General features: G+C 39.7%; 1 protein-coding gene across 4 annotated transcripts in view; it reads left to right on the top strand.

Annotated features, from left to right (window-relative positions):
* Positions 1-27153, top strand: part of PCSK5 (proprotein convertase subtilisin/kexin type 5) — a 452417-nt gene that overhangs the window by 129595 nt on the left and 295669 nt on the right. For all 4 annotated transcript variants that reach the window (XM_082843248.1, XM_082843247.1, XM_082843246.1 and 1 more), the window contains exon 5: positions 536-612. In XM_082843248.1, coding sequence (XP_082699374.1) covers positions 536-612 — 77 coding nt within the window. The remainder of the gene's footprint in view (positions 1-535; positions 613-27153) is intronic.

The following is a 27153-nucleotide window of genomic DNA, read 5'->3' as shown; positions in this document are numbered from 1 at the left end:
GACATCAGACAAATATTGCCTAATAGAGGTCCCAAGATACCTGATATAATAGATTTCTAATGATGATTTTTAATTGGCTTGCCAATTATTTGTGAATGATTCCTGTCTCCAAAAATCTTTAAATTGTGATAAGGAATTTGCACACTCAAGAAATGAAGTAAGGAATACAGAGAGAGTCGGCGAAGAATAAATCACTGCCTTCTAGGTGTTCTAGCAGTACTTCGCAGAGAAAGTGGTTGTCGAGGACATCTTCAAAGCACTGGGGAGAGGGGTCAGTGCTAGGTATGAGGGAAAAGTGCTGGCAAGAGTGGACTGGGCACATCTTTGGTCTGTAGAGAGTATTTCTTCACCTTCATGGGGAAAGATATGACACTGATTATTACAGAAAAAGGCATCCTGACACCACCAGACCGTGAGTGTATTATTTACGCTAATTACTCTCTTGCAGAAATGTGTTTACGGAGGCATGAGCCTTCAGGTGCGTGGCTAATTAATGAACGTCTGTCTCCTTTCTCTCTCTCCTCTGTGACCGTAGGATGCTCTGGCGAGTTGTGACGTGAATGGGAACGACTTAGACCCCATGCCTCGTTATGACGCAAGCAACGAGAACAAGTAAGGCCCAAGTGGGGGTACCTGGTATGTGGCTGGCAGGGGGCTTGGTTTTCTGCTCTTGCGGAGGGAAGTACTCTTTTGATCCCTAATTTGCTCCAAGATAAACAAGTGTCTTTCTGCTAAAGCTTCTGGATATAAAAAGGCGTGGTCCACATAGTAAGAATGGTTGCAGAGAGAACTCTGGGGAATGACTTGAGGGTGCGGTTGGGGAATATTGTTCCTCAGGTGTTCATTGGACTGTGACCCATTTGTTTAGGGATAGGGGTGCTAAAGGGAGAGGCAAAACAAGGTACCCCTCAAGAGGGTTACTTTATTCTGTTAAGTTCAACGCATTTGATTGAATGCTGTGCTTGAGGTCTCTGCCAGTGCTTTCTGATTTTTGCTTCTTTTTCTTTTCTACTTTGTAGTGATTGTGTTTTTTACTAGTATACCTGAAATACCTATATGGTTTGCCACATATGGAACACATTACCTTTCTTATCCTCACAGTCAAGAGCCTTAGAAACCCGCGTAACCACGTTTACACTTTCCAGTTAGTACAGTAGTTTTTTTGAAAGCAAATGAAATACACATCCATTTCTTGCTTACGATGATCCAGGTATTTTTAAAAGATTAGTAGGTGTTTCTAATCTCTAGATCACATTAACTTGTTTGCTTTTACTGCAGTTTCTCCAGGATAATGCTGTGATTTAGATACTATCATTTGAAGTTTTATTTACATGTTTTTGTTTGGAATCACAGAGGTTATAAAGAGAGGTGCTTTACCCATTTATTATGTACTATTTCTAGCCTGCATTTTTCTGTAGGGAAAAGTTTCTCAGCTGGTATTATTTAAGTAAGTCAGTAAGTTTAGATGAAACCAATGCGGCCTAGATAATTGTGACTGTACATGGGTTTTTCTTTTTTTTTTTCCCCTCTTCTTACCATTTACCAAGAAGCCTCCAAAAAGTTACTGTGAAAAATATGCTGTTTCTTAATATTAATGAGTCAATATTATAAATCAAATTCAGTGGTGAAAGCATTAATATACAAATTGATGTAGATAGAATTTTCCAGAACTTTCCAAACAAAAAGAGAAAGGGACCTAAAGTAAACTGGATCATTTTCTTTCAAGCCTGGTCATTACTGTCTAGATTACACTGTTTAAAGTTACGGTCAATTTCACACAAAGGGTTATAATTTGAGTCAATGTGAGCTAATTTATTTAACCTAATTTGCAAACTAGCATGAAACACTGAAGAAGAAACTTGAAGCTTCCATACTTAAAAGGTCACCGATAAATTTCACTCTCCAGTCCATTCTACTCTAGTGTGACACATACACTCCTAAAAATACTTGCACTCTGCAAAGTCTAAAACCATAGAGTAATAGGAAAAGCTTAGAAGCTTCATCAATGACACGCAGAAAAATGATAGGGACCTATTAAAACTTACTCATGTTAACACTTTATTCATGTTAAGTGGTTAAGAAGTTTATAAAACTATAATAAATGTGGCACTTAATCGTTTTTTTAATTTTTTAAATTTAAAAAAGTCCTTCTTTAAATTATCTTTTTTTTGAATTCAGCCCTTAGCTGTGAAGGAAAAAACAGGCTCAGACAGGTCAAGTGGATAAGGGTTAAACAGGTAGTAAGCGATGAAGAAGTTAGGAAACAAAGAATCAAACTCAAGTGGTTTGTTTATAAACTCTTGTTCTGCATATTATACACAAGGCCAGACCCTTATGGTAATGAAAAGGAAAATGGTCCAAGTATCTGTCATTTAAATGAGTTGTAACTAGAGATAATTGGTTTCAATAACAGTAAATTTGAGAGGAAGAAAGGCTGAATTATTGACCAAAATATTTGGAGAATACAGAGCGCTGAGCTGACCTTTCACATCCTGTCATAAAGAAGGCTCGAGACTGCGTGCCAGTCTGATCCTTCAAAATAGTAAAGATATGATTCATAGCGAGGCTGGGTTCAAAGTCCGTTTCCATCAATTTTATGCTTAATCTGTGTCTTATCATTATGAAATTAAATTCTAACTAGTATGTTTATAATACAATTCTCTTGTGACACTGACTTCTTAAGTTGCACTGTTCTTTTTAAATTTTTTATACAGTTTATAAAGGTTACACTCCACTTACAGTTTTTACAGAATATTGGCAATATTCCCCGTGTTGTACAATACATCCTTGTAGCCTACCTTACACCCAATAGTTTGCATCTCCCACTCCCTGACACCTGTACTGCCCCTCCTGGCACTTCATCTTGAATAAGACCTGAAATTTGCTTATGGAAGTGTGTACCCATTGCATCTACTTCTACTCACATGCCTGCCACTCTGTGTGCAAGAAAAAAAAAGAGGAAGAAAAAAGAGGTAAAGGTGAAAACTTTGAAGAAGAACAGAGAGTAGAGAGGAAAATTACAAAATAGGCTGGGAGGAAGGGGGAAAATAAGCAGAGTGGAGGCTACCCTCCAGGATGGTTTTTGGAAGCATGGCAGCTTGCAAGTTATTCTGAAGTGGGAGGAGGGTTATCTGAGGTCAAAGAGGAAGTAACAGCACCAGATGTAGACACATGTGGACCATTGTGCTCCTAAGGTGTGCAGCTCTGTGTGTTTCGTGCATTCCTACAGTGCTCAGTGCAACTAGGTCTGTTTTCTACGGTCACCTAGAGTTTCTGGGACAAAATTGTGCATAAACAAATGCAAATTTCACATTATACTCAAATGACTGTCTAATATATCAATGTTATTGGAAGAAATGTGTGTTTTCAAGGCAAGCATGATAGTAGAACTGATTGTACCATATCTGTTGGCTAAAGTTATCCCATCAACATTTGTGTGTATAGAGAAAAGATAAACAGGAGAGCTAGAGGAAAGTCGAGATCAAGTTAACACCCACAGCATCCTTGTACAGGGTATGAAGGGACAAGAGGGGCTGTAGGTGGAAACTGAAAATGTATTGTGTCCTGTAGCCGGTTCTGTCTGAATCTACATGTGGTGACTTTTGCATCGAAACTCAGTGGTAATGGTGACTGTTCTCCAAGGGCCTATCTGTCCTGTGACTGACAGTGCTAACTGCAAAGGCTGCTGTGTGTGAAGACAGTTCTTTGAGTGTTCGCTTTGATGGCTTTTTACAGGCTGCCTTTTAAAAACTGTATCCTTTGTGAAGATTCCTTTCCAACTTGGCAGCTCCCCAAGACTTTTGTTGGGGAAGAGTCACTACCATCCCGCTTCCTCTGGGGTATTCTAGTGTGTCCTGCTTTGACTCATTCTAAGTACTGTTCACGGTTCATTGAGTGCAGTGTGGGTTTGAGTGTTGGAGGACACGGGCATTGTTCTGGATGCGTGCTTAGTTTGCAGCCTTGACAGTGAAATGGGGCGTTTTCAGAGGGGCGACACCACCACTCCAACCTCTGTTTTATGAAAATCAGCAGTCACCTGGGACATCACGTGTCCCTTTATCTCCTATCAGTGCTGCTGCCCAATTTTTTCTTGGCCAACCACAAGCATGTATTCAGACATTTAGGGTTAAAATATCCTCTCTGCTCATTAGACCATAATTATAAATATGATTGATGGATCTGTCTTTAAGTGTGGATCCACAGGTAGTTAATTCTGTTTCAATAGAAGTCATTTGACATCAGGAAATAAAGAGTGGTTTGTAGTTTAAGAGAGTTGACTTTTATCCTTGGTTCACCTTAATAGCTTTATGGTCTTTAGGCCTAACTATTCTGAGCTTTAGTATTTTTAAAAATATCTAAAATGAGCATAATAATACTTGCAAAGATTAGCAATAAAATATGTAAAACACCAAGCGTAGGGCTGACTATCTAATAGGCACCAGGTAATTATAGCTGTTATTATAATTATGTGTTCAATTCCTATATCCAGTTCTCGAAAAATAATCAGTTAAAAATTACAATTATCTCAAAATATGTGCATATGAACATTTCACATTTCAATTAAGACTTGGAAGTCTTTGTTTATTTCCAAGGTTAGAGGTTTAGATATGTTTTCTGCTTCTTCAGGGGCTGGGAACTGTGGCTCATTTGGTCTCCAGTAAATCTGCTTTTAATTCCAATACTTAATTCCAATACTTTAATTTAATTAATTCCAATACTCTGTCTTTAATTCCAATACTTTAATTTAATTCCAATACTCTGTCTCCCTTTAGTGGACCATGAGTCCTTGAATTTGAAGTGAGTTAGTGAGGGGGAGGAATTTCTAAACATTGCCTGAATGAAAAAGTTGAGGCATATGCTGTGCAAGTACCTCCTCATTGTACAGTCTGACCAGTAGGCTTCAGAGCATATTGGAATTATTTACACCTGGGTGCGTTTGTTCATTCATTCAGCAGGTACTCGTTAAGATGCTACTTTTGTGAATGGCTCTGTGCTAAATGCTTGGGGGATACAATGATGCAATAATACAGGCTACTAACTAATAGGTTGAATTAGGAGACGACTTAGTAAGAAGCCGTAACCTGAAGGGTTTTGGGTCCTATAGTTGGCTCTTCCTAACCATAGATGTGGAACCTAAGGATACGGAGGGTTAACTGAACTGTGTCATTTTGTGTAAGGGACCTGAGCTTCCACGGAGTTTGGTATCTGCAGGGGGGGCCTGGAACCAATGTCCCGTGGACACTGAGGGATGACTCTACTAAGAGACAATGCACCCTCAAAACTTTATGCAGATCACATCTCTCAGACTTACCTGATTACATTTCTAGCACTAAAGGCTTGGGGTGAAGAAAATCACCTCTGAAGTAAAAAAGTTATAAAAATCCTTCTCTTATCGTTTTTTCAAGTCCCCAGATGGTGGTGTGTCACACCTAAATAACAGATGCTAAAGAAATAGCATTATTACGGGAGACCATAAAACCTGCTCTCCCATTCCGCTCTGCCTCCATTCGTATTAACTTGTAGAATGAAGCTGACTGCATTATTCTAGGCTTAAAATAGAAAACGCCTCCCTATAAATGAAAGTCTTCTGGCATTTCATACTACTACTCCCATTTCTGATAAATGAATTATTGATGTCTGAGTTAGAGTTTTCCTTCCCTAGGTTGCTTCTTTTTAGATATTCCCTGTGCTTGAGTCATAGCAACATATTTAGTGGGAGATGAGAGCACACTGTGTATCTTGAATGTGTGATATGTGGGCCCAGAATCTAATTCCCTTTCAAAACAAACCAACCTCTAGGTTAAAGACTCATTTCCAAAAGGAATGGATTTTTCATCTTTGTTGCTTTTCTCTGTTTCCCTGAAGATTTAACCCGGGTGGATGGAAATACACTTCTGCTCGTCTTTAGTGTCCTTTTCACACATCATTTCTGGTTTTTATTTGTTTGTTTGCTTGTTTTGCGGTACGCGGGCCTCTCACCGTTGTGGCCTCTCCCGCTGCGGAGCACAGGCTCCGGACGCGCAGGCCCAGCGGCCATGGCTCACAGGCCCAGCCGCTCCGCGGCATGTGGGATCCTCCCGGACCGGGGCACGAACCCGTGTGCCCTGCATCGGCAGGCGGACTCTCAACCACTGCGCCACCAGGGAAGCCCCATTTCTGGTTTTTAGAATGTCGCCATGTTGTGTGGCCTTTTCTTTCTCATGTCTGCGGATGAGAACTGTTGTCAGGAAATAGCGTTGCAAAGCAAAGCCGATAAATGTAGGCAGTGTTGTCTACCTATACAGGAATTATTTTAACTCAATACTAGAGAGAAAACAACACTTTAAATCTACTACCTTAACAGATGGAAGCACTATTTCTTCATACCCAGCATTCAGCCAAACATGTTCAGATAAAACTATCCTATAGCTAGGTAGCTCAGACAAAACCTACCAAAAAGAAGTGAGGCCATTTTCAGAGGCTGATTTGTTTTTTCCATATATTTTTGAAAATTTTCCCCTAATCCTTTTGCAAAATAACACTACAGTGTACTATATGGTAGTTACTTGATCAATGATTAGCACGTGAATTTATATAATGCTGACTACAAATGTATGTACCAGAGGCCAAATGTGTACAAAAGAGACAATTGTGAAAAATATCTGATCCTTTTCATATACAGCTGTAGATTTTATGTCCATGAAAGAACCTGCAACAAATATTGTAGAAAACTTGTCTCTATCCCATAGATTCATAATGTAATATGTTGAGATAAGTAACATTTTGGACTATCTTCTAGGTTCTGGGAAGTGGTCTTCGTCTGGGGCCTCTCCGAAAGTTGAGTAACAATAGGAAATGGCTTCTCTCGGACCAGAAGCCAGCCAGCCCGTCCCTTCCCTCACCAGCTGGTAGTCACAAGTCCTGACCATCCTCACCATTTAAATCCGTCTCTTTAATACCTCTCCAGAGACTCCCCCATTCCATCCATCCACACTAGCCTTCTGTTAGTCTAATCCCCTTCTCTCACCTTCCTCCTTGGAAAATCTCCTAGATGGTTTCCCTGTCTCCAGTCTCAACCCCATCCTGCTGCCCAAGTGATATTTTAGAACCAAAATAAGAATATTAAAATCTTGTAATATCTTGAAATTTTGTTAAAATGCAAAACCCTTCATGACCCCACTCTTCCCTCAAGTCTGCTCTGCTCTCTGTCCACCACTTCCCCCCACTTTATTTATCTACCCTGCAGGACTTGGGGGGTTCCCCAAAGGTGCCACACTTGTTCAGCCTTCCACCATCTGCACCTGCATAATTCCTGCTTTCTCTGCCACTCATGTCACTTCCCCTGTGAAGCCTTCTCTCACCTCCTGCATCCGAGTTGGATGCCCTCCAGTGAGTTTTCACAGCATCTGCGAACTTACTTCTTTTATAAAAACCTTCACTATTAGGGGCTTCCCTGGTGGCGCAGTGGTTGAGAGCCCACCTGCCGATGCAGGGGACATGGGTTCATTTCCCGGTCCGGGAGGATCCCACATGCCGCGGAGCGGCTGGGCCCGTGAGCCATGGCCACTGAGCCTGCGCATCCGGAGCCTGTGCTCCGCAACGGGAGAGGCCGCAACAGTGAGAGGCCCGCGTACCTAAAAAAAAAAAAAAAAAAAAAAAAAAAAAAAAGTTCGCTATTGTAAATGGGGTTACATATACCAAGATAGGGAATAGAGAGGCAAGGAAAGATGCTGAGAAGATGTTTTCCAGTTTAGTTTGGGTTATGAAGTGTCTGTTCAGTCATACAAAAGTTACAAGAGTATCTACCTTGCCTGGCTTGTCTAGATGAATTAGCGAAATGTGTCCCAAAGTAGTAACTATTAAATGGTGTTATAATGGACCTTGTGCTGGATCGCTTTATTTTTTTACCCTCTACCCTGCTCTGTACCCCAGAAAGCTGACCTCTGAGGACTGCATTAAGGGACTCCCTTGCCCTCTGGCTTCCCATTGGGTTCGGCCAATGGGACACCCAAGCAGGACATCAGTGGGATGCAGAAGGGTAAAGAAAAGGTATTTGTTCTCTGTTCCCTCCTTGCTGAGCCACTGGGGGGTAGCTGCATCCCAAAAGATCATAACTCCCCTTAGGTGGCCCTAAGGCTGACCTCCTAAGGATTGCCATTTGTGGATTCAATGACCACTTCCTCCCCAGGGCTTCTTAGACCCAAGGGCTTCCCAGTGTTGCTTGTCCAGAATGCTGCATTCTTCCTTGCATCTTCCAGGCATCTTTCCTTGCCTCTCTATTCCCTGTCTTGGTACACGTGACCCCATTTACAATAGCGAAGGTTTTTTTTAAAGAAGTAAGTTCGCAGATGCTGTGAAAACTCACTGGAGGACATCCAACTCGGGAGAGAAGGCTTCACAGGGGAAGTGACATGAGTGGCAGAGAAAGAAGGAATTATGCAGGTGCAGACGGTGGAAGGTTGAACAAGTGTGGCACCTTTTGAGGAATCCTGCAAGTCCTGCAGGGTTCCCCAAATCCTGTCTGCTTCTCTATGTAAGTCCCTTGAATACATTTTTTAATACTAAGATATAAGTCTGTGGAATAAGTTTTTATACCCAGTATAAAAGGGCGCAGACACATCTAAGAAAGAAAATAACTATGTCCATAGGAGTTGTCTTAATGGCTGTTTATTTATTATTTAATGAGAGCTGAGTAAATACAGAAAATGGTTATCTAACCTCAAATTCCTATATACCTGACACCTGAAGTGTAAGTATTTATTTTTATAAAATACTGTATTAATTATTCCAGGGCTCATAATCATGATAATGCAACCTTCAAGCCCTTTGTTGTTTCCTTTGTCAGTTTCAATGTGTTCTCCTCAAGGATTTGGGGACATAATCTCTTGGGGCTCACGGTACGAGTTTGGATAAAGGGTCTGATGCTATAGGTTACAGTAAGGTTTGGGTTTAATTTGTGCTAACCCCCTGCACTATTGACATGAATAATTGATCGTTGCTTCAATTTAAATTTCTTATTTAAAAAACAAACTCACGAATTCCTGAGGTCTCTAAATAGATGGAAATTGCAGTAAGGGAAAGAGATAAGTATCCTTTTTAAATATGGATTAAGCATTTGAGCAGGGTTCCAGACAGGTATACTTATTTATCTTTCTCTTTTCATCTTCTCCTCTAACTTGCACCTTGGATCCTTCTATTTTCTCATGTTTCCTTATATCCAGAAATATGTAAAATCGAAAGCACGAAGACCTTGAGAGGTCAATGCTACCAGTGTGTTATTTGTATTATTACAGAGCAGTAGAGGAGGCATCCAGGACCTTTCAAATGTGGTCAGCCAGTGTCCACAGGCTGAGCAGGAAGGCAGACTGAGGAGAGAAGAACCCTTGTTTTGTTTATCTCACTCGTTGTATAGATACCAGAAGAACATGCTGAAAATATAATCAAACTGCAAACTGGTTGATGGTTCATTTCAGTATTAAGATATTATTTAGATATTGGTTGCCTTCCTATTCAAATCAAATGCCCTCTAAGATAAAGGACTGAAGTTAGAATTTTGTTTTTACAAGCTAAAGGACATGTTACAGTTTTTACGTTTTAGCAGTACAGTTAATTACAATAGAAGTCTGTTGTTCCAGTGTACTTAAGTATGTGTGTGTATAACATCTGCGGTAGCTGTGCATTTCAATTATAATCCTTAATAAAAGATGGAAAGGTAGAAAGTATGTCTTAGATCAGGACATATTTGCTTAGTTCTTATCTCATAAAATAGGTCACCAAAGAAGGCAAGGTGATAGAGGAAAAAAATGTCCTGATTTTGGGTGAGACCTGGGTACCAGTCCCAGCCTTGCTGTTCATTATATCTGTGGCCTTGGAGAAGCATTCTTATCTATGTCTCCTCCTGCTACATCAGTATCTCGATGACCCTGTTTGACTTAAACAACCAAAAAATCCATAAGTCTATGGGGTTGCTACTTGGCTGCATTTGAACGCAGTGTAAGCAGCTGCTAATACAGTGAGCACGTCAGTGTGTTGTCTCATTTACCGCTCACAACAACGCACAGTTGGAGAGCGAGTCTGGAGCGGTGAAGTAAAGTGGCTAATGTCACCACGTGGCAGACGCACCATTTGAGCTCATTTGTTCTCACGCCATCTGTTCACCTACATAGTTAATTAACCTGTGGTCAAGTAGATGAGAAATTAATTCCTGTGTTGAGCACATGCTTCAGTAAGTTTACTACCTGGGAAGAACTGCATTTACCAGAATGCCTTACTGCTGTATTCAGTAAATACCCAGCAGCCTGGCTTTACCAAGTGCTGGTGCTCTGAGCCCTGTTTCTCCAGAGAGAGGGGATTGGTCCACAAAGGTTGTCAACACCTTATGTACACGTAACTTTGGCCAAGTAACAAAAATCCTTTATTACAGAAAATAATTGTACAGCTCTGGCTTCACAGTGGTATTTGTTCTATGGAAATCGATGAAGACCACCCAAATGACACTCTGGGCTAATTATTCGGAGCTTGCTGTAGCAAGGGAGTCAGCTATTGTCACTTTAAGAGACTCAAAGGCAGGCACATGGCCCAGAAAGCTTTATAGTGTTAAAAAAAAATAGGAAGACTTCAGGTATGGTCTGATCAGAGGGTGCCATGTGGAAACTGGAGCTTGGGGCTCTGTCTTTAAACAATTCTACTAGTATATATTAACAGCGTTAAAAAAAATTTGAATGAGTATCAGCTGGTCATCATGTTAATGCAGATAAATGGTAAACTCTGTAAAATTGCCACAGGTATGGATGTTGTTAATCTTATTAAGGGTGATAAAGAGTAATAAGATGAAGTTTTAGTCTGATCCTCAGACGGCAGGTAGTGAATTTTCTCTCTATGGAGATATGGACTGTTTGAAGTTGGAGTCACATAACCTAAGAGACGCTGTCCCAATGTTTTTACACTTACACGACAGCCCTTGAGAGTGCTCTGGAAATGTGGGCTGGGAAAGGAAGAATCTCTATAGGAGGAAGAAACTGAGACCCAGGAGAGCCTGTGGGAATCAGAAACCGTTTCCTGCCCTCAGACGGGTGTAGAGTCTTGAAGATGTGTCCTGCTTTGGGAGATTGTGGTGAATTATCTTGCCTGTAGAACACCTAAAATAACTTGAAGGAATTGGGAGCAGTTGACTACTGGTGATTTTGCAGCGGATTTCCCTGAATCCCTGCTTTCTCTGCCTCATGTTCTCGTCACAAGATGCCATCTCACGAATTTTAGAAAAGACTGACCTTTGCTAGAAGAGTTTACCTCTTCCTATTTTTAGAGATCCTTACACCATCTGCATATAATTTACGTATGCTAGTAGATGCATTTGAATTTGCATGAATTGCAGATAAAGTACCTGTGGTGACATCCTGGGCTGAGGGTAGCTGACTGCTACAGATTTTGTATGACCTTTTTGCCCTTGGTTGGTCATCCCTTTCTGAGATTCATTCTCACTGGATCACACCCCCTCCGACACCTGTCTGGGTTGCCGAATATAGACTCTTATATTCTCCACAACCCTCCAGCAGCCCCCTCCCACCCCTGTATCACAAATCTCTCTCTTTTTCCACTGTCCTGATACCTTGATCTTCCCATAGGCTCTAGTATTTTGTTGCCGTCGTTCAGAGAAAGAGGAACACATTTGTCGCCAGTAATCACCTGGTCTTGGCACCAGTGTATATAGTTTGTACTGGGTGATCTGACTAGAACTTGAATGGTTCAGCAGCTTTAACTGTGACTTGTGTTGTTAATTTGATTGGCTATCTGACTCTTTCATAGAATTTATTTCCTTCCTAAGTGAATGACAGATCCCTTTAATGCTTTTCAGAGGAAGGAGAAAGATTTGAAACAAAAACACTTGTTTTCTTCTCTCTCTTATCCGCCCATCTCACGCAACACATAAGAAGTATTTTGGGAGGCTGGGTAATGGAGCATCTGAGAAAGAGCTGGGGTTTGGAATGAAAAAGATCAAAGAATTAGAGGACTTGATTTGGTTGAAATGTAATTCAAATGGAGGCAAAAGGGGTCAAGGGTCCCCACATCTCAGAAGCCACTCCATTAACAGCCATGCATTTGCCTCATCATCCAGTTTGATGCAACCATTTATGGGACAGTAGAGGCCCCAGTTATTGTGACTATAGTTTTCCCCATTAGAGAGATGCCATAGCAACTGTGGCTTAATTTTCGATTGGTTGAATTTGTGTCAAATTGTTCAGCCTCTACAGGGAGTAATACTAGTGGCGTTATAATGGTGGAACCACATTCTACAACATGGAAGTATGGGAACAAGACCTATTTTGCTGGTGTACTTGTAGGAGTGTTCATTCGTATTTGTTGAAATCTTTGTAGCCCAAATGCAAATATAAGCAGTTATTCAGGTATGCCATTGCAAATTATATGGATATTCCTTTTTCCAGATTTTATGATCATACGTACTATTTTTCTATCAATTGATTCCATTTATCATCATCCAGTTTTCTCATAGTGTTTCTATGAGCTTCTGTTAAAATCCACATTGTAAAACTTATTTCAACTATAAGGTATACTATCTCCATTTAATTCATCTTGGTTGAAACAAAATGCACACAATTCCTATCTGTTACGTTTTTCCTTGTCTCTTGTCAGGGAGATGTTGTTTTCACTTATGCTCAGAAAGTCAACTTTGTTAACAGTGGTACTCATCTTAAATTCACGTGTTTCTTAATAAGATGTATAGGTTTCTGAAATCTATATGAATATAATACACATAGATTTCCCACACGTGTATTTGGAGTAAACCAGGACATTGTGAATGGGGGACGGAGGCCCAAGTAACTGTTAGATAAGTTGTTTAATAAAATTGAACGGTCCTTTTCTAAACTGAGAGGATGTTTTGACCCGTACCAAGCATAACCAACACTACATGTTGTTCATACTTGAAAAGTCATGGCTATGTCATCCAATGTACATGAGCTGCTTATTTGGTTTTCCTGTGAGCAGTTCTATAGCCTTGAGGAGCTTGTACATAATTTGGGCAGGAGAGCGGAGAACAACTTTGTCCCCCAAAGAAACCCTGGCTACTTTTGCCTTGGGCTATAAACTCAGCAAAGTTTAAATACAGTTCAGCAGGGTCAGTATATGTTTTCCATGAGAGATGAGAAAAAAGAGCAGGTTTTCTGGTTCCCTCGACTGGCATTAGTCCTTTCAAGCCATCTCAGATTTCACCTTCTCAAATACAGAGGAGCCATCTACCAAGGATAATAATCTATTTAGAACTTTACAGTTCACAAAGCATTTTTACATGTATTCTCTTGACTTATAAAAATTCGTATCAGATAGGTAGTAGGTAGTTGTTTTGGTCCCCCAGTGTCTGCATTCTTTTTTTTTTTTTTTTTTTTTTTTTTTGCTGTACGCGGGCCTCTCACTGTTGTGGCCTCTCCCGTTGCGGAGCACAGGCTCCAGACCGCAGGCTCAGCGGCCATGGCTCACGGGCGCAGCTGCTCCGCGGCATGTGGGATCTTCCCGGACCGGGGCACGAACCCCGTGTCCCCTGCATCGGCAGGTGGACTCTCAACCACTGCGCCACCAGGGGAGCCCTGCATTCTTTTTTATGTATAAGGAATGTTCCGTCTTTTGAGTCTTGGTGGAGAGCCAAGACTACTCTCCAGTATGGCGGCTGGAATTACCAGATCCAATAGTGATTTGCTCATCCTGCACTGCTCTAGTCTCGGACATGAACCATATGGTCTAGATTCTAAAAATCAGTAGCACATGTGCAGCCTGGTGACAGAAAGGGCCAAGTAAGCTCTCACTCACTCGCTTGTGTTCTTTCTTCCCACCCGCTCCTTCTCCCAGCAGATCCTCCCTCATAGAACAGCCAGGTGTTTTCTCGATCCTTCACCTCCATCTTGCTAATTCTGTGTCTTCTGTGTTCCCAACCACTCGGAGCTTCCCAGTATCCTTTGAACAAAGTACTTTTCTGCTTAACTCAGTTGCAGCAAAGAACCTGAAATGAAATGTTATTGCTGTCCCCTTTTTTCCCGGGGAAGAAAATAAAATTCGAGGCAGGTTTACATAGCTCATGAAAGAGAATCTGGCTTCCAAATTCATGTTCTTTATATCACATAATGCACTCTAATTTGGAACATGATACTAGGTGTTCTTTTTTTGAATATAGTGTTCATAAGTAATAGATACTTTTAATTCATGGCAATAATTGTTATTTTTGAGAATTTGGTGCTTATGTTACGGCATACAGTTTCATTCAGAAAAGATTTTTTGAATGCCTACTAGGAGAATAGCAGTTAAAAATCAAGCTGGTGATATACTTAGAATATGTAGAAATTTAAGATTTGATCTGTCATTTAACTAAGACAGTTAAAAGAAGCCATTAGGCAAGATGTGATTTGGAGACCCTTGTTTCTCCAAAAGTGTTTCGTGGAACCTTAGAGTCTGTTGACAGATCTTACAGGCTTTCCAACTGTCACTCAGGAGGCTGTGTGAATGGGTCTAGCTCCATCTTCCTCAACTAAACTTCCCCTTTTTAAAAACCTCATTAAAATCTATTTTAGATGGTGGTATTTCTCATAAAACAAGATTTGAACTAAAGAGTTCTGTGTATACAGAACCAAACAAATGATTGTAAACCAGTGCTACAGACCAGAGAAATAAGGTTTAGATGAGCTGTCACTGGAGGTAGGTAGACATTTTAGGGAAGTCTTCTGTAGGTGGTGGCATTTGACCTGGGACTTGAAAAATGACTGATGGGAGGGAATAATCATGACTGAGAGAATGTCTGTAGTGGCTGGAAGTGTCTTAGTATTAGTGGGCTCCTTACAAGCTTTGGAATAAAAAGCACCTTTCTGTTTAGACATTTTGGGTTTTTCTTTTTTTAAAGGGGAGAAGCCAGAAATTTCTTTATTTTCCCTAGAACCTCTTCTTTATCTAAATTTCAAATCTGAACATGTTTTTACTCTATCTTCAAGCCCTTTATGACCAAGTCCAAACTCTTTAGATATATGCAAAGGATTCATAATATGTCCACTATTTTTTTAACTTATACTGCATCATACTCTAGTTTTAATCAGTTTTTTTACAGCTCTCTGAAAATAGCATGCTTCATTTGTGTTGGAGACTGGTGTATAATAGGCATTCAATAAGTGGTTATCATTCTACCATGCTTTGCAACTGTTAACTATAACATGTAATCTTGGTATGCATTTATGCTCATTACTAACTTAACCCAATTGAAAGCTGAGTTTCAGCCTGTCCCTGCTCTGTGGCAAGACCATTGCCCCTTTTTTTCCTTGAGAAACCAGGGAAGGAAAAAAGGCTACGAAACTCAAAATACTCAGATTTTATTGGTGAAGAATTTAAAACCAGTGTCAGAAATACAAGTTTTAAGTTAATTTTAATTTGTCCTTACTCTGATATTCCAAGTTATTGTGTAAAATTGCCCTAACTGCCATTTTTGTTTGTTTGTTTCTATTTGTCTTAAATGACTATAAATAATAGTTTCAGTAACAGGAAGAAAACTTCCCTTTATACGGAGTACTTGTTAGTATTTTCCTTAGCTAAAATTAAGGAGCTTCCATTTAGACTCTGAAAAACAGAGTTCAGTTTGCATGGAAAGAAAATGTTGCAAGTTACGGTGGGCTGTGTTCACTAATATCAACTGATTGTTAATTCTTAGCCATCAGAGAAGAAATTATAAATTAATTAACCTTTGATTTAGGTTTTTTTCTTTCAGATATTATGTGCTGGCCTTTCTTTAAGTAAGGAGGTAAATCGAGTAGTGTAGCCTAAAAACAAATGTTTTCACTGAGTAATTTTCGTATGAAAAGGTGAAAATGGGCCATGCACAAATACTACTGATTAATGGAACTTTTGAGATAATTCCTTTAGATATTTGAAATCTAGTGAAAATCAGTCTCCCTCTCTCTCTGTCTCGTTACACGTAAATATCTTCTTATTGTATTCTCATTTATTAACTACAATGTTGATCTTAAAAATTAAGGTTAAACTTCTTAAATATTTAGCATAACTTGGAAAGAAGCAAATCAAATAATTGGACCAACTTAAGGAACAATTTCAGGTTTAGAATTTAGCTGAAAAATTAGAAATAATAATCATACATGAGTTCTTCATACTCAAAAAATAACAGTGCTTGAGGTCATACATTTCCATGTATATTTATCTTTTACCAATACGAGAAGATTAGAATTAATCTAGTGATGGGAAATAGACATAGTGATATTTTTGAACTGGGAATACAAGCTGGAATTAGGGAAGGGTGTCTGAGCAGAACGACTGTGAATGTGAAAGTCTGACATGGGGAAACACACTAAACGGTTGTGGGAATAACTTAGGACAAGTCTTTTTGCCACTGGGAGACTTAATTGTCTCCGATATATAAAATGGGGGCAAAAATAGCTTCTTGCAGTTTTCTGTGAGAATTATAAATAACGCATTCTGAATGTTCAGGGTACTATAGGCCCTACTAGCCTATGTAACAACGCAGGGCATTAGCACTACTTTAGCAGTTTTGTCATCAGGAATGCCTAGCGACATAGCTGCAAGTGAAATGAATCATTGACACTTTTCCTCCTGTTATTTCTCCAGGGGAAATGTTTCTACTCAATTGGAATATTTAAATTCTAAATGTGCAAACAGTGGAAGTGGTATCTGGATTTGGGTGGAGCCAGGGGAGGGTGCGAGTCTGAAATTCTCTTGGAAAAGCTAAATGGATCCCAGAGCTTAGGGAGATCATCTCCCCTCTAACAACTGGTTGTTTCAAGGGTCTTTTCAAAGTCAGATTTTCATAGTCGAGGTTCAAAAAATTGAATATTCCTTCTGAATTTCTTCAAGAAAACTGGTCAGAGTCCACTCGTTCTCTGGAAATTACATTTCTTTCCTCACACGTTTGCTAGGAGGACATAGAAGAAGAAGGAGATGATCATAAGTTTTGAAAGGAGTTCTTAAGTTTACTTGATTGCTTTAAGGTTTTCTTGATTTTAAAATAGCCCTTAAAAACTCATTTAAGGGCTTCCCTGGTGGCGCAGTGGTTGAGAGTCCGCCTGCCAATGCGGGGGACGCGGGTTCGTGCCCCGGTCCGGGAAGATCCCACATGCCGCAGAGCGGCTGGGCCCGTGAGCCATGGCCACTGAGCCTGCGCGTCCGGAGCCTGCGCTCCACAACCGGAGAGGCCACAACAGTGAGAGGCCCGCGTGCCGCAAAAACAAACAAACAAACAAAAAACTCATTTAATTTTGCATTTTATTATATGATTTATTTATTGGATTTATAGCAATCTGTCCTTCAAAGAATGACCCAAAACACTTATGCGAATACAATAATTATTGTGATTATGAAAAGAATTAAAAGCAGTGGTGAACACACATCTCCGTATGTTCCTGAGATTACAATATGCTCTCCATCCCAACGCAAGAGAAAAGTTTTAAAACAGTGATCATTTCAACATTCTTGTTCAAAAATTTGATCTACCTTGTTTTCACCAGTTGGTGACTGGTTTCCATGGAAATGGAAATGAAATAAGCATTCCTCATTTTAGATTCTCAGCTGCCCCATGCCAACTGAGAGCTGTAAATGCCATTTGGTTAACAGCAAGGATCCAGAATTCTTCCATTTTAAAGTGGCAGAGGGAGAGGAAAAGAAAATGTTTGCAAAGTCATTTTGCTTTTCTCCTTTTGAAAAGGACACAGTTTTATGATTGTCCGAGCTATTGACTGATGGTTATCAAACACATAATATGTCCAGCAGTGCCTCTTCTGACTAATCAGTTTAAATCTCTTTTCCACCCTTCACAAAGTGTGTTACCTCACTGAGATTTAACTAGCCTGTGATTGCCTTCCTGGTTGTCTACCTGCTGTCCCAGTGATGGTCACTGAACAGGAAAGTGGTCAAAATGTTGGAAGGAGGCAGTTTGGTGATCTCAGTGATCTGAGACTTGAAGGGAAAAAAACCCAATCTGTTGCAAAAGGGAGTGCATGGGGGGCATGTTGGAAAATGACCACTCTTGAGAGAATGTTAGTTAATTTTGCCATAAAGGTTTCAAATATCTGAGATTGTCGCCTCTAACTACTACATCGTCTAGAACTGTTACATAGGGAAGATAATGAAGAATGCTATAATTATATAAATGCTTTAACCCGAAATAGTTGTCTCAATACAGTTGTTTTCTTTTATCCTGTTTTTTGGAGTCGGAAAAGTTGAATCAATCTGAATGCTAGAATAAAACGTTAGTAGCATTAACACACAATGTTTTCTTTTATATGCTAAGATGTTTAGATACTAGGTCAACAAAGGATGAGACTCTTGTTCTTAAATATCACCCAGTGCAGTTCTATGAACACGCTTCTCTTGGGACATAAAGAGTTTCTCTGTGTCCCAATGTCTAACTTTAATAAAGAACACCAGGCAGAATGACATCCAGCCATGGGCCTCCCCTGTGTCTGTAAGTGTGGCCTCACACCTAGCCAAAGCAAGTAATGTGTCAACTAAGGAAAAAAGAGCCTCATACCGGACTTAAGAAACTGCATGACTGCTTCAAAGGAAATCTTCCTGATGCTGATCGTGCGACTTAGGGCCTGACATTTTCTATTATCACATTGTATTCATGGGGGACTATCCTTCTCATGATTGTTGCGGTGTAAACAGCTTGTGCATTCCAGTGACTTGAGAAAAAAGCATTTAGGATACGGAAAGGGCCTTGCATAGAATATACAGTGAAGGTCAAGATGACAAGCCAATTCTGGATGTGGCAGGGACTCAAACTCTGTGACTGCTCCTGCACTCTCAAGAGAGGGGAGCAAGTTCCTTATTCTCTCACTTAATCTACAACCTTCCCGTTTTGGAGAAGCAGTGCATAAGGGACTCATTATTGGGATAAATGGGTGTTGGGAGGAGAAAACATTAGAAACGAATCCACTTAAATTGGGGCCAGAGTCTTGTAATGAACGATGCAAATGGTGTTTTATTTTAAACAATAAAGCTAAAATGATGAAAATACATGTAGTTTATTATCTAACAGAACGCGCAGCTATAGCCATTCTTACATCAGACAAAAATGAATCATGTTTACAGTTGTCGTTTTTATGTAATATTATGAAATTTGAATTTTAGTAGAGTCATAAACAGACTCAGTTTATAAAAATCTTTATCGGTTTTTCTAAGGGCCATTTGGAATCATTTTATTGACAAATCATTCTCATTTAAAGCCACTGTCAGGTCGCCAGACATGTTACATTTTCACTAAATCTCGCTCTGCTGTATCCTCTTTCAACAAAAGCTTTCAGAATGATTAAAGCTATTCTCAAATATTATTTTCATTGATTGTATGAATTCCTGTGTCTTTTTTTTTTTTTTTTTTTTTTTTTTTGCGGTACGCGGGCCTCTCACTGTTGTGACCTCTCCCATTGTGGAGCACAGGCTCCGGACGCGCAGGCTCAGCGGGCATGGCTCACGGGCCCAGCCGCTGCTCCGCGGCATGTGGGATCTTCCCGGACCGGGGCACGAACCCGCGTCCCCCGCATCGGCAGGCGGACTCCCAACCACTGCGCCACCAGGGAAGCCCAATCCTGTGTCTTTTGAAAGTTCATTAGGCAGTTGATTTGCTTGATTTGCCTTGTATTGTTCGCACTTTATGGTACCCTGTTAAAAAGAACCTATGGGCAGTGATCCAAATAGCTTCAAAGGTGCAGTTCTGAGCATTCCTCTCAGAAAGAGTCTCAAGTCATCATGACTTTATTTGGCCCTGCTGAGTATGTGTGTGCCTGAAGATGGATGCATGTTCTTCTATAAATTGATTGTGCATTTGCTGTTGTGGAAACACTAGGACTTAGTGTCAGGAGATCTGGGTTCAAGTTCTTTTGCAGTAAACTGGCTGTATTTCCTTGAAGTCACTTAACCCGTAAGAATCTCCATTACCTTTCCTATAACACGGGGATGAAAGTACATGCAGTGCAAGATTATTGGAGACATCAAATTAAATTAAATGTGAGAAGCTAGATGAGATTATCTGGAAAATAATAAATAAGTGAACCTTATTACCTTCATTGATTTGATGTGTAAACTGCAAATTGTATTAAGCATTCTTTCAAATGGAAATGATACCAGTGGATATGAATGATACATAATAATTGTTGGGATGATGAATTTACATTAAAAAATATTCAGTATTAATATCAAATCATAGGAAGTAGGGGTAGAAAAGGTAGAAGCATGTGTTTTTTGGTTCCCCAAAAGACATAAATGGTTATGACTGTATTTACCCTTCATGCCTAGAAAACAGAGATTAGCAAACTGTACAATATAGGTAAATCTGCCCAGTGACTCTCTAGCTAAGAACCGTATTTACGTTTTCAAAAGGTTTTTTTAAAAAGAGGAATATGTGACAGAGACTGTATGTGGCCCTACAAAGCCTGAAATATTTACTGTTTGGCCCATTACAGAAAATGTTTGCCAACCCCTGCTCATAAACTCATGCAAATACCGTCATAATAAAGATCCGTCCCTTATGTTACTTCCAAATGAAATAGGATTTCTGTGTTAAAATGCTGAGTTGATAATTAGGGATTACGGTAAATTATATGTTTTGGAGGAAGGCTTTCCTTAATTGTTGGTTTCATACTTCCGTAATGTTGAGAACCTTCCAGCGTGTGAGGAAATGGCTCTGATGAACTCCGCAGAGAGAACCAGAAATAGCTATCAAGAAATGGAAAGGCTGGCCGTTGCTTGGTGGAGCTGAGCTGAAATGATGATAGCCCAGTGAATATAAGGTGTGCAAGTTACTTATCTGTACTTCAGGACTTCTTTCTCAGAGTGCAAAGGGACGCTGGGACCAAGCGCCACCCAACTTCTCAGAGCCTGGAGCCAGTTTACCTACTGTATTGCAGACAAATAGGATTAGGTAATAGTCGCCTATTTTAGATCATTATTCCCTGCAAAGTACACCTCAAGTCTTTAGAAGTGTTTTGACAGTTCATTTATGATATGGAAGCAGTCTCAAGCAAAGTGAAGTCAAACAGTTATAAGATCACTGTTCTCCATCAGTCAATCGTTAACAGATTTTGAGAAAAACAGATATTTTTAGGCCATCTCATGGTGTATAGGTACTGAATGGTATCTTTACATGAATGTTTTAGCAAAAGCAAATAGAAGCAGGACTGTAAATAGTTTACTGCCAAATGAACAAAGGCTTGTGAATTACTGCTTATTATTCGGGACTTCCAGGCCAGCGGAATTCATTGAAAATACATTATATCATGTCTATTTTTCTCACTATTTGAATCCTTAGTGACTAATACATTCCTTAGGATGTGTTAGGTACTCAATAAATATTTGCTGAATGATGACTCAGAAAAGTAAGTTAATTATGGACCAGAACATGGGAGTAGTCTCATTACATACACTTAACTAGATCATTATAATATTCATAAAATGAGAATTTACCTATGTACAGGAGCACAGGTAAAATTGAAACACTGATTGTCTACGTAGGGTACATTCCAGCATCCTGGTCTCTTGTTTTTGCTACTTGAGAATTATTTTCTATGAGGTGGTTTTCAGTATACATTTGGAGAAGAGAAACATGTATGGAAAGAAACAGACCACAAAAATCAAAATTATAATTTGATACAGGTCATTATTTCTTTCATTATCCTTATAGATCTTTTTCTGGTCTCGTGGTACACACATTGAGTATATACCGCGAATTTCATGCTTTCATGAGTTCTAGTTGTGAAATTTTCTCTCAATTATGAGGCTGAGAAATTACAGGAAGGATCAGCTCAGATGTAAGGAGGAGGAAGTTGTTTAGGCCGCACACCAAGCATTTTCGCACACGCGACCCCAAGTCAGAACTCTTGGAGCACAAATTCCTGTAACGCTTTGTACGTAAACCTTGATTAGCGTGTACCTCAATACTTGGTAATTATTTGCATAAATCTTACAACACCCCTGTCGGCGATCTTAGGTTCAGTTGGTCAGTTGAACTCATAGAACTCATTAGGCCACAAGTGGTAATTAGATGGATAGAAATATAATGTACTAGTAAGGCAGTAGCTGTATTTCTTTAGGAAGAATGCTCACCAGTTCCAGAACTATTTTCTACTCTTCCCCTGTCTCCCACCACGACCCAAGTGACACCCAAGTGACACCTCAGGTGTGCTAGAAAGAAAGGTGTGAGAGTCCCTTTGCCCTAGAAACCCCAGGCTCCTAGGAACAATATTTCTTGCAAACGCCTATGAATAGAGCTTCCAGGGCCTCACAAGGAAGGGCACACTCAATTTCCAGGGTCCACTCTCGGAAGCCCAAAACCAAGACTCCTCACCATGTGTTTATTGTTCTGGCCACAGACCTCCCTGTTCATGGTCACTCACCAGCCAACTTTCATTTTTTTACCATAAGCAGCGTTGCTTGGTAGCTGACATTCCACCTTTTTCAGATACCAAGGGAAACAGAGCTAGGAAGTTAAAATCAAAGTGGTGTTTCCATAGGTAAGGAAGAAAGCTTTTGTTGTCCTTGACTCAGAATCTTCCCCACCAAGACTGTGAACACCACAACTTTGGATAATTCAACTCTGTATGCCCCTTGCTTAGAAGATGCCTAGGACATAGGATGTGAATTATCTGGACTTGAGAAAGTAAGGAGGGACGGATGGAGGCAGGGAGGAAAGAAGGGCTGGAAGGGATTAATATTGATAACTAAAATATTTCTTGGTAAGTACTTTAATAATTTTCAAAAAAATAACAGCATTCCTGACAGAGTTCATTGCTTGCTTAAAAAGAAAGGGTTGTATTTCTTTTTTAAAAAAATATCTTTATCGGAGTATAATTGCTTCACAATGTTGTGTTAGTTTCTGCTGTACAACAAAGTGAATCAGCTATACGTATACATATATCCCCATATCCTCTCCCTCTTGCGTCTCCCTCCCACACTCCCTATCCCACCCCTCTAGGTGGTCACAAAGCACTGAGCTTATCTCCCTGTGCTATGCGGCTGCTTCCCACTAGCTATCTATTTTACATTTGGTAGTGTATATATGTCAGTGCTACTCTCTCACTTAATCCCAGTTTACCCTTCCCCCTCCCCGTGTCCTCAAGTCCATTCTCTACATCTGCATCGTTATTCCTGCCCTGCCACTAGGTTCATCAGTACCACTTTTTTAGATTCCATATATGTGCGTTGGCATACGGCATTTGTTTTTCTCTTTCTGACTTACTTCACTCTGTATGACAGGCTCTAGGTCCATCTACCTTGCTACAAATAACTCAATTTTGTTTCCTTTTATGGCTGAGTAACATTCCATTGTATATATGTGCCACATCTTCTTTATCCATTCATCTGTCGATGGACACTTAGGTTGCTTCCATGTCCTGGCTATTGTAAATAGAGCTGCAGTGAACACTGTGGTACGTGACTCTTTTTGAATGATGGTTTTCTCAGGGTATATGCCCAGTAGTGGGATTGCTGGGTCGTATGGTAGTTCTATTTTTAGTTTTTTAAGGAACCTCCATACTGTTCTCCATGGTGGCTGTATCAGTTTACATTCCCACCAACAGTGCAAGAGGGTTCCCTTTTCTCCACACCCTCTCCAGCATTTATTGTTTCTAGATTTTTTGATGATGGCCATTCTGACCGGTGTGAGGTGATACCTCATTGTAGCTTTAATTTGCATTTCTCTAATGATTAGTGATGTTGAGCATTCTTTCCTGTGCTTGTTGGCAATCTGTATATCTTCTTTGGAGAAATGTCTATTTAGGTCTTCTGCCCATTTTTGGATTGGGTTGTTTGGGGTTTTTTTGATATTGAGCTGCACGAGCTGCTTCTATATTTTGGAGATTAATCCTTTGTCAGTTGCTATGTTTGCAAATATTTTCTTCCATTCTGAGGATTGTCTTTTCATCTTGTTTATGGTTTCCTTTTCTGTGCAAAAGCTTTGAAGTTTCATTAGGTCCCATTTGTTTATTTTTGGTTTTATTTCCATTATTCTAGGAGGTGGGTCAAAAAAGATCTTGCTGTGATTTATGTCCTAGAGTGTTCTGCCTATGTTTTCCTGTAAGAGTTTTATAGTGTCTGGCCTTGCATTTAGGTCTTAAATCCATTTAGAGTTTATTTATGTGTATGGTGTTGGGAAGTGTTCTAATTTCATTCTTTTACATGTAGCTCTCCAATTTTTCCCAGAACCACTTATTGAAGGGGCTGTCTTTTCTCCATTGTGTCTTCTTGCCTCCTTTGTCAAAGATAAGGTGACCATACATGCGTGGGTTTATCTCTGGGCTTTCTATCCTGTTCCATTGATCTGTATTTCTGTTTTTGTGCCAGTACAGAAAGTGTTATATTTCTGTGTTCTGGAATTGTAGTAGTAATTATCCTACCAAAGCAGACAGATGTCCAGTGGAAAAGGTGGGCATCATGTTGTCCCTCCAGTTCCAGGGAAGAGTCGGATCCTCCGGATCCACATTTAATGAACTTTGAAAACGCTTGACTCCCAGCTTATTAAAAACACACCTAAAAGGAATCAGCAGGAATGACTAATTTCTGAATATTCATAGTCAAGAGGTAAAGGAGACAAGTTCTCAGGCTTACATTGGTGGTGGAATATGAGATCAAGGTGTTCCCATAGCTCTGACTACATGGAGTAAAAACCAGCAGGTCTAAGTTTCAAAGACTGAACAGAACACTGTGATAAGAGGTTAGGGAGTTGGAAGAGCAGGGTGGTGGGGCTCTTAATAGACCCAGTGGGGAAGGAATAGCATCATGGAATCACTAGGGGATATAGACAGGCATGGGCGATCTGAATTCGTAGAAATAAGCTCAAGTAACATGTCGAAAACTAATCATTAAAACAAAAAGAGGAACCAAAAAGCATGGTGGGGTAAATTTAGAGTATTAACCAGGGAGCCAAGAAAAAGGGCCTCATTTCATCATCATGATTAATATATTTCATCAAAGGGATCTCTCATACCCTAGTGCCTTGACATTGTTGTTGATCCGTAAGACAAGGGTAGGAAGAGAGGTAGGCTGGTAAAAAGCTGGTTACTGTCTTGGTCAGGACTATATACATAACACGTGTACATAAATGCCTGCCGTGAGCTTTTTTTTTTAATTGAAGTATAGTTGATTTACAACGTTATGTTAGCTTCAGGTGTACAGCAAAGTGACTCAGATATATATATATATATATATATACACATACATACATACTAGGTTTTTTTGTTTGTTTGTTTTGCTGTAAGCAGGCCTCTCACTGTTGTGGCCTCTCCCGTTGCGGAGCACAGGCTTGGGATGCGCAGGCTCAGCGGCCATGGCTCACGGGCCCAGCCGCTCCACGGCATGTGGGATCTCCCCGGACCGGGGCACGAACCCGTGTCCCCTGCAATGGCAGGCGGACTCTCAACCACTGCGCCACCAGGGAAGCCCTACATACTAGTTTTTATTCCATATAGTTAGAGCTTTGTGAACAGCCTGATTTCATTTTCCACCACAGTGGAGGCCTGAGAAATTGTCTCCCTTACCCCTTCTTCAGATTCTTTTCGTTTATAGGTTATTACAAAATATTGAGTATAGTTCCCTTTGCTATACAATAGGTCTTTGTTGGTTATCTCTTTTATATATGGTAGTGTGTATATGTTAACCTGCTGTGGGTTTTACTGTACTTCATCATTCCATGCAACATTATATTTGGGAAAGCAACAGAAGTGAGGTATAGAACTAGGTTTTCTGATAAATCAAGCTGTTTATTCTTTCCTTTAAACGTGGGCTAGCATAGTTAACAATGAATTCATTTAATGGTGACTAAGTCATTTTACTAGGCTGGGGAGGTTAAGGAAGAGGGAAAATGGCAGAGGTGAGAAAACACTTCTAAAGCAGTTTGACCACTTGAGATTTATTTATTTTATTTTCAATAATTTGTGTTCTGACCGAAATATTCTTTTTGAATTACAACCAACCTTATAAATAACTCTACAAATTCTTCAAACCTACAATAATTTTAAACTTAAAAAAAATAATCATAAACTCACAGAGAGTTTCAGAAATAGTACAAGTCCCCCACATCCTTCACCTAAATTCTCCCAGTGGTAACAACATATGTAATTTTAGTAAAATATCAAAACTAGGAAATTGACATTAATGCAATTTACACACCTTATTCAGATTTCACCAGTTTTTACATGCACTCGTGTGTGTGGGTATGTGTATGTATGTGTCAAACTAGCAATACTTCTAACCCTCCAAAAGAAATATTCTTCAGCTTTTTTTTAATACTTGCTAGTCATTTACATATGATATTATCTGGTGCTAATGCTTAGTAGTATTCTATTACTACCTAATACTCTAATACTATAATGTATTTTTTCATTTTCTTTCCTTGTCTGCAGTGTATCTGTTAGACTTTGGAGCAGTTGATGATTGCTAACTTTTATTAATTTCTTTAAGTGTTGTATATATTACTCCTGAGGGCCAAAAAGAGGGTTCACAATGTGTATTGCTAAGTATAGAAACTGTCACAGTTTAAGTTCACGTTTAAAATTCTTTCAGTATTAGGCTATCAAAAGGTCTGTGACTATAATCTTATTTTATGTATCTGTTTGTCATTGTCTTAGTTCAGATTACTCTAACAGAATACTATAGACTGGGTGGCTTAAACAACAAATATTTATTTTTCACAGTTCTGGAGGCTGGGAAGTCTAATATCAAGGTATTGGCAGATTTGGTTTTCGGCTTGTAAATGACTGCCTTCTTACATGGCAAAGAGAGAGAAGGGAAGCAAGCTCTCTTGTATCTCTTCTGATAAGGGCACTCATCCCATCATGATGGTACCACTCTCATCACTTAATTACCTCCCCAAGGCCTCATCTCCAAATATCATCACATTGGGATTAGGGTTTCAACGTGTGAATTAATTAGGGGTGGGGCAGCCAGAAACATTCAGTCCATAGTAGTTATTTTGAATGAGTTTTCCTAGTATATTTTGAGTTTTTTGCTAGTATAATAAAAAAAATTAATATCATTGAAGCCTCAGGGACTATGTGTAATTGTAGTCACATCAGAAGCTATTGTCTTAATTGTCTCACAAAAACTAATCACCAAAAAGTGGACTGTGTGATTTTTTTCCATCTTAAAATTTTTAATTTACCTTTTTTAAAA

Source organism: Leucopleurus acutus (genome assembly GCF_964270905.1).
Source record: "Leucopleurus acutus genome assembly, chromosome: 7".
Taxonomy (NCBI): domain Eukaryota; kingdom Metazoa; phylum Chordata; class Mammalia; order Artiodactyla; family Delphinidae; genus Leucopleurus; species Leucopleurus acutus.
This window is presented reverse-complemented; position numbering and strand designations above follow the sequence as displayed.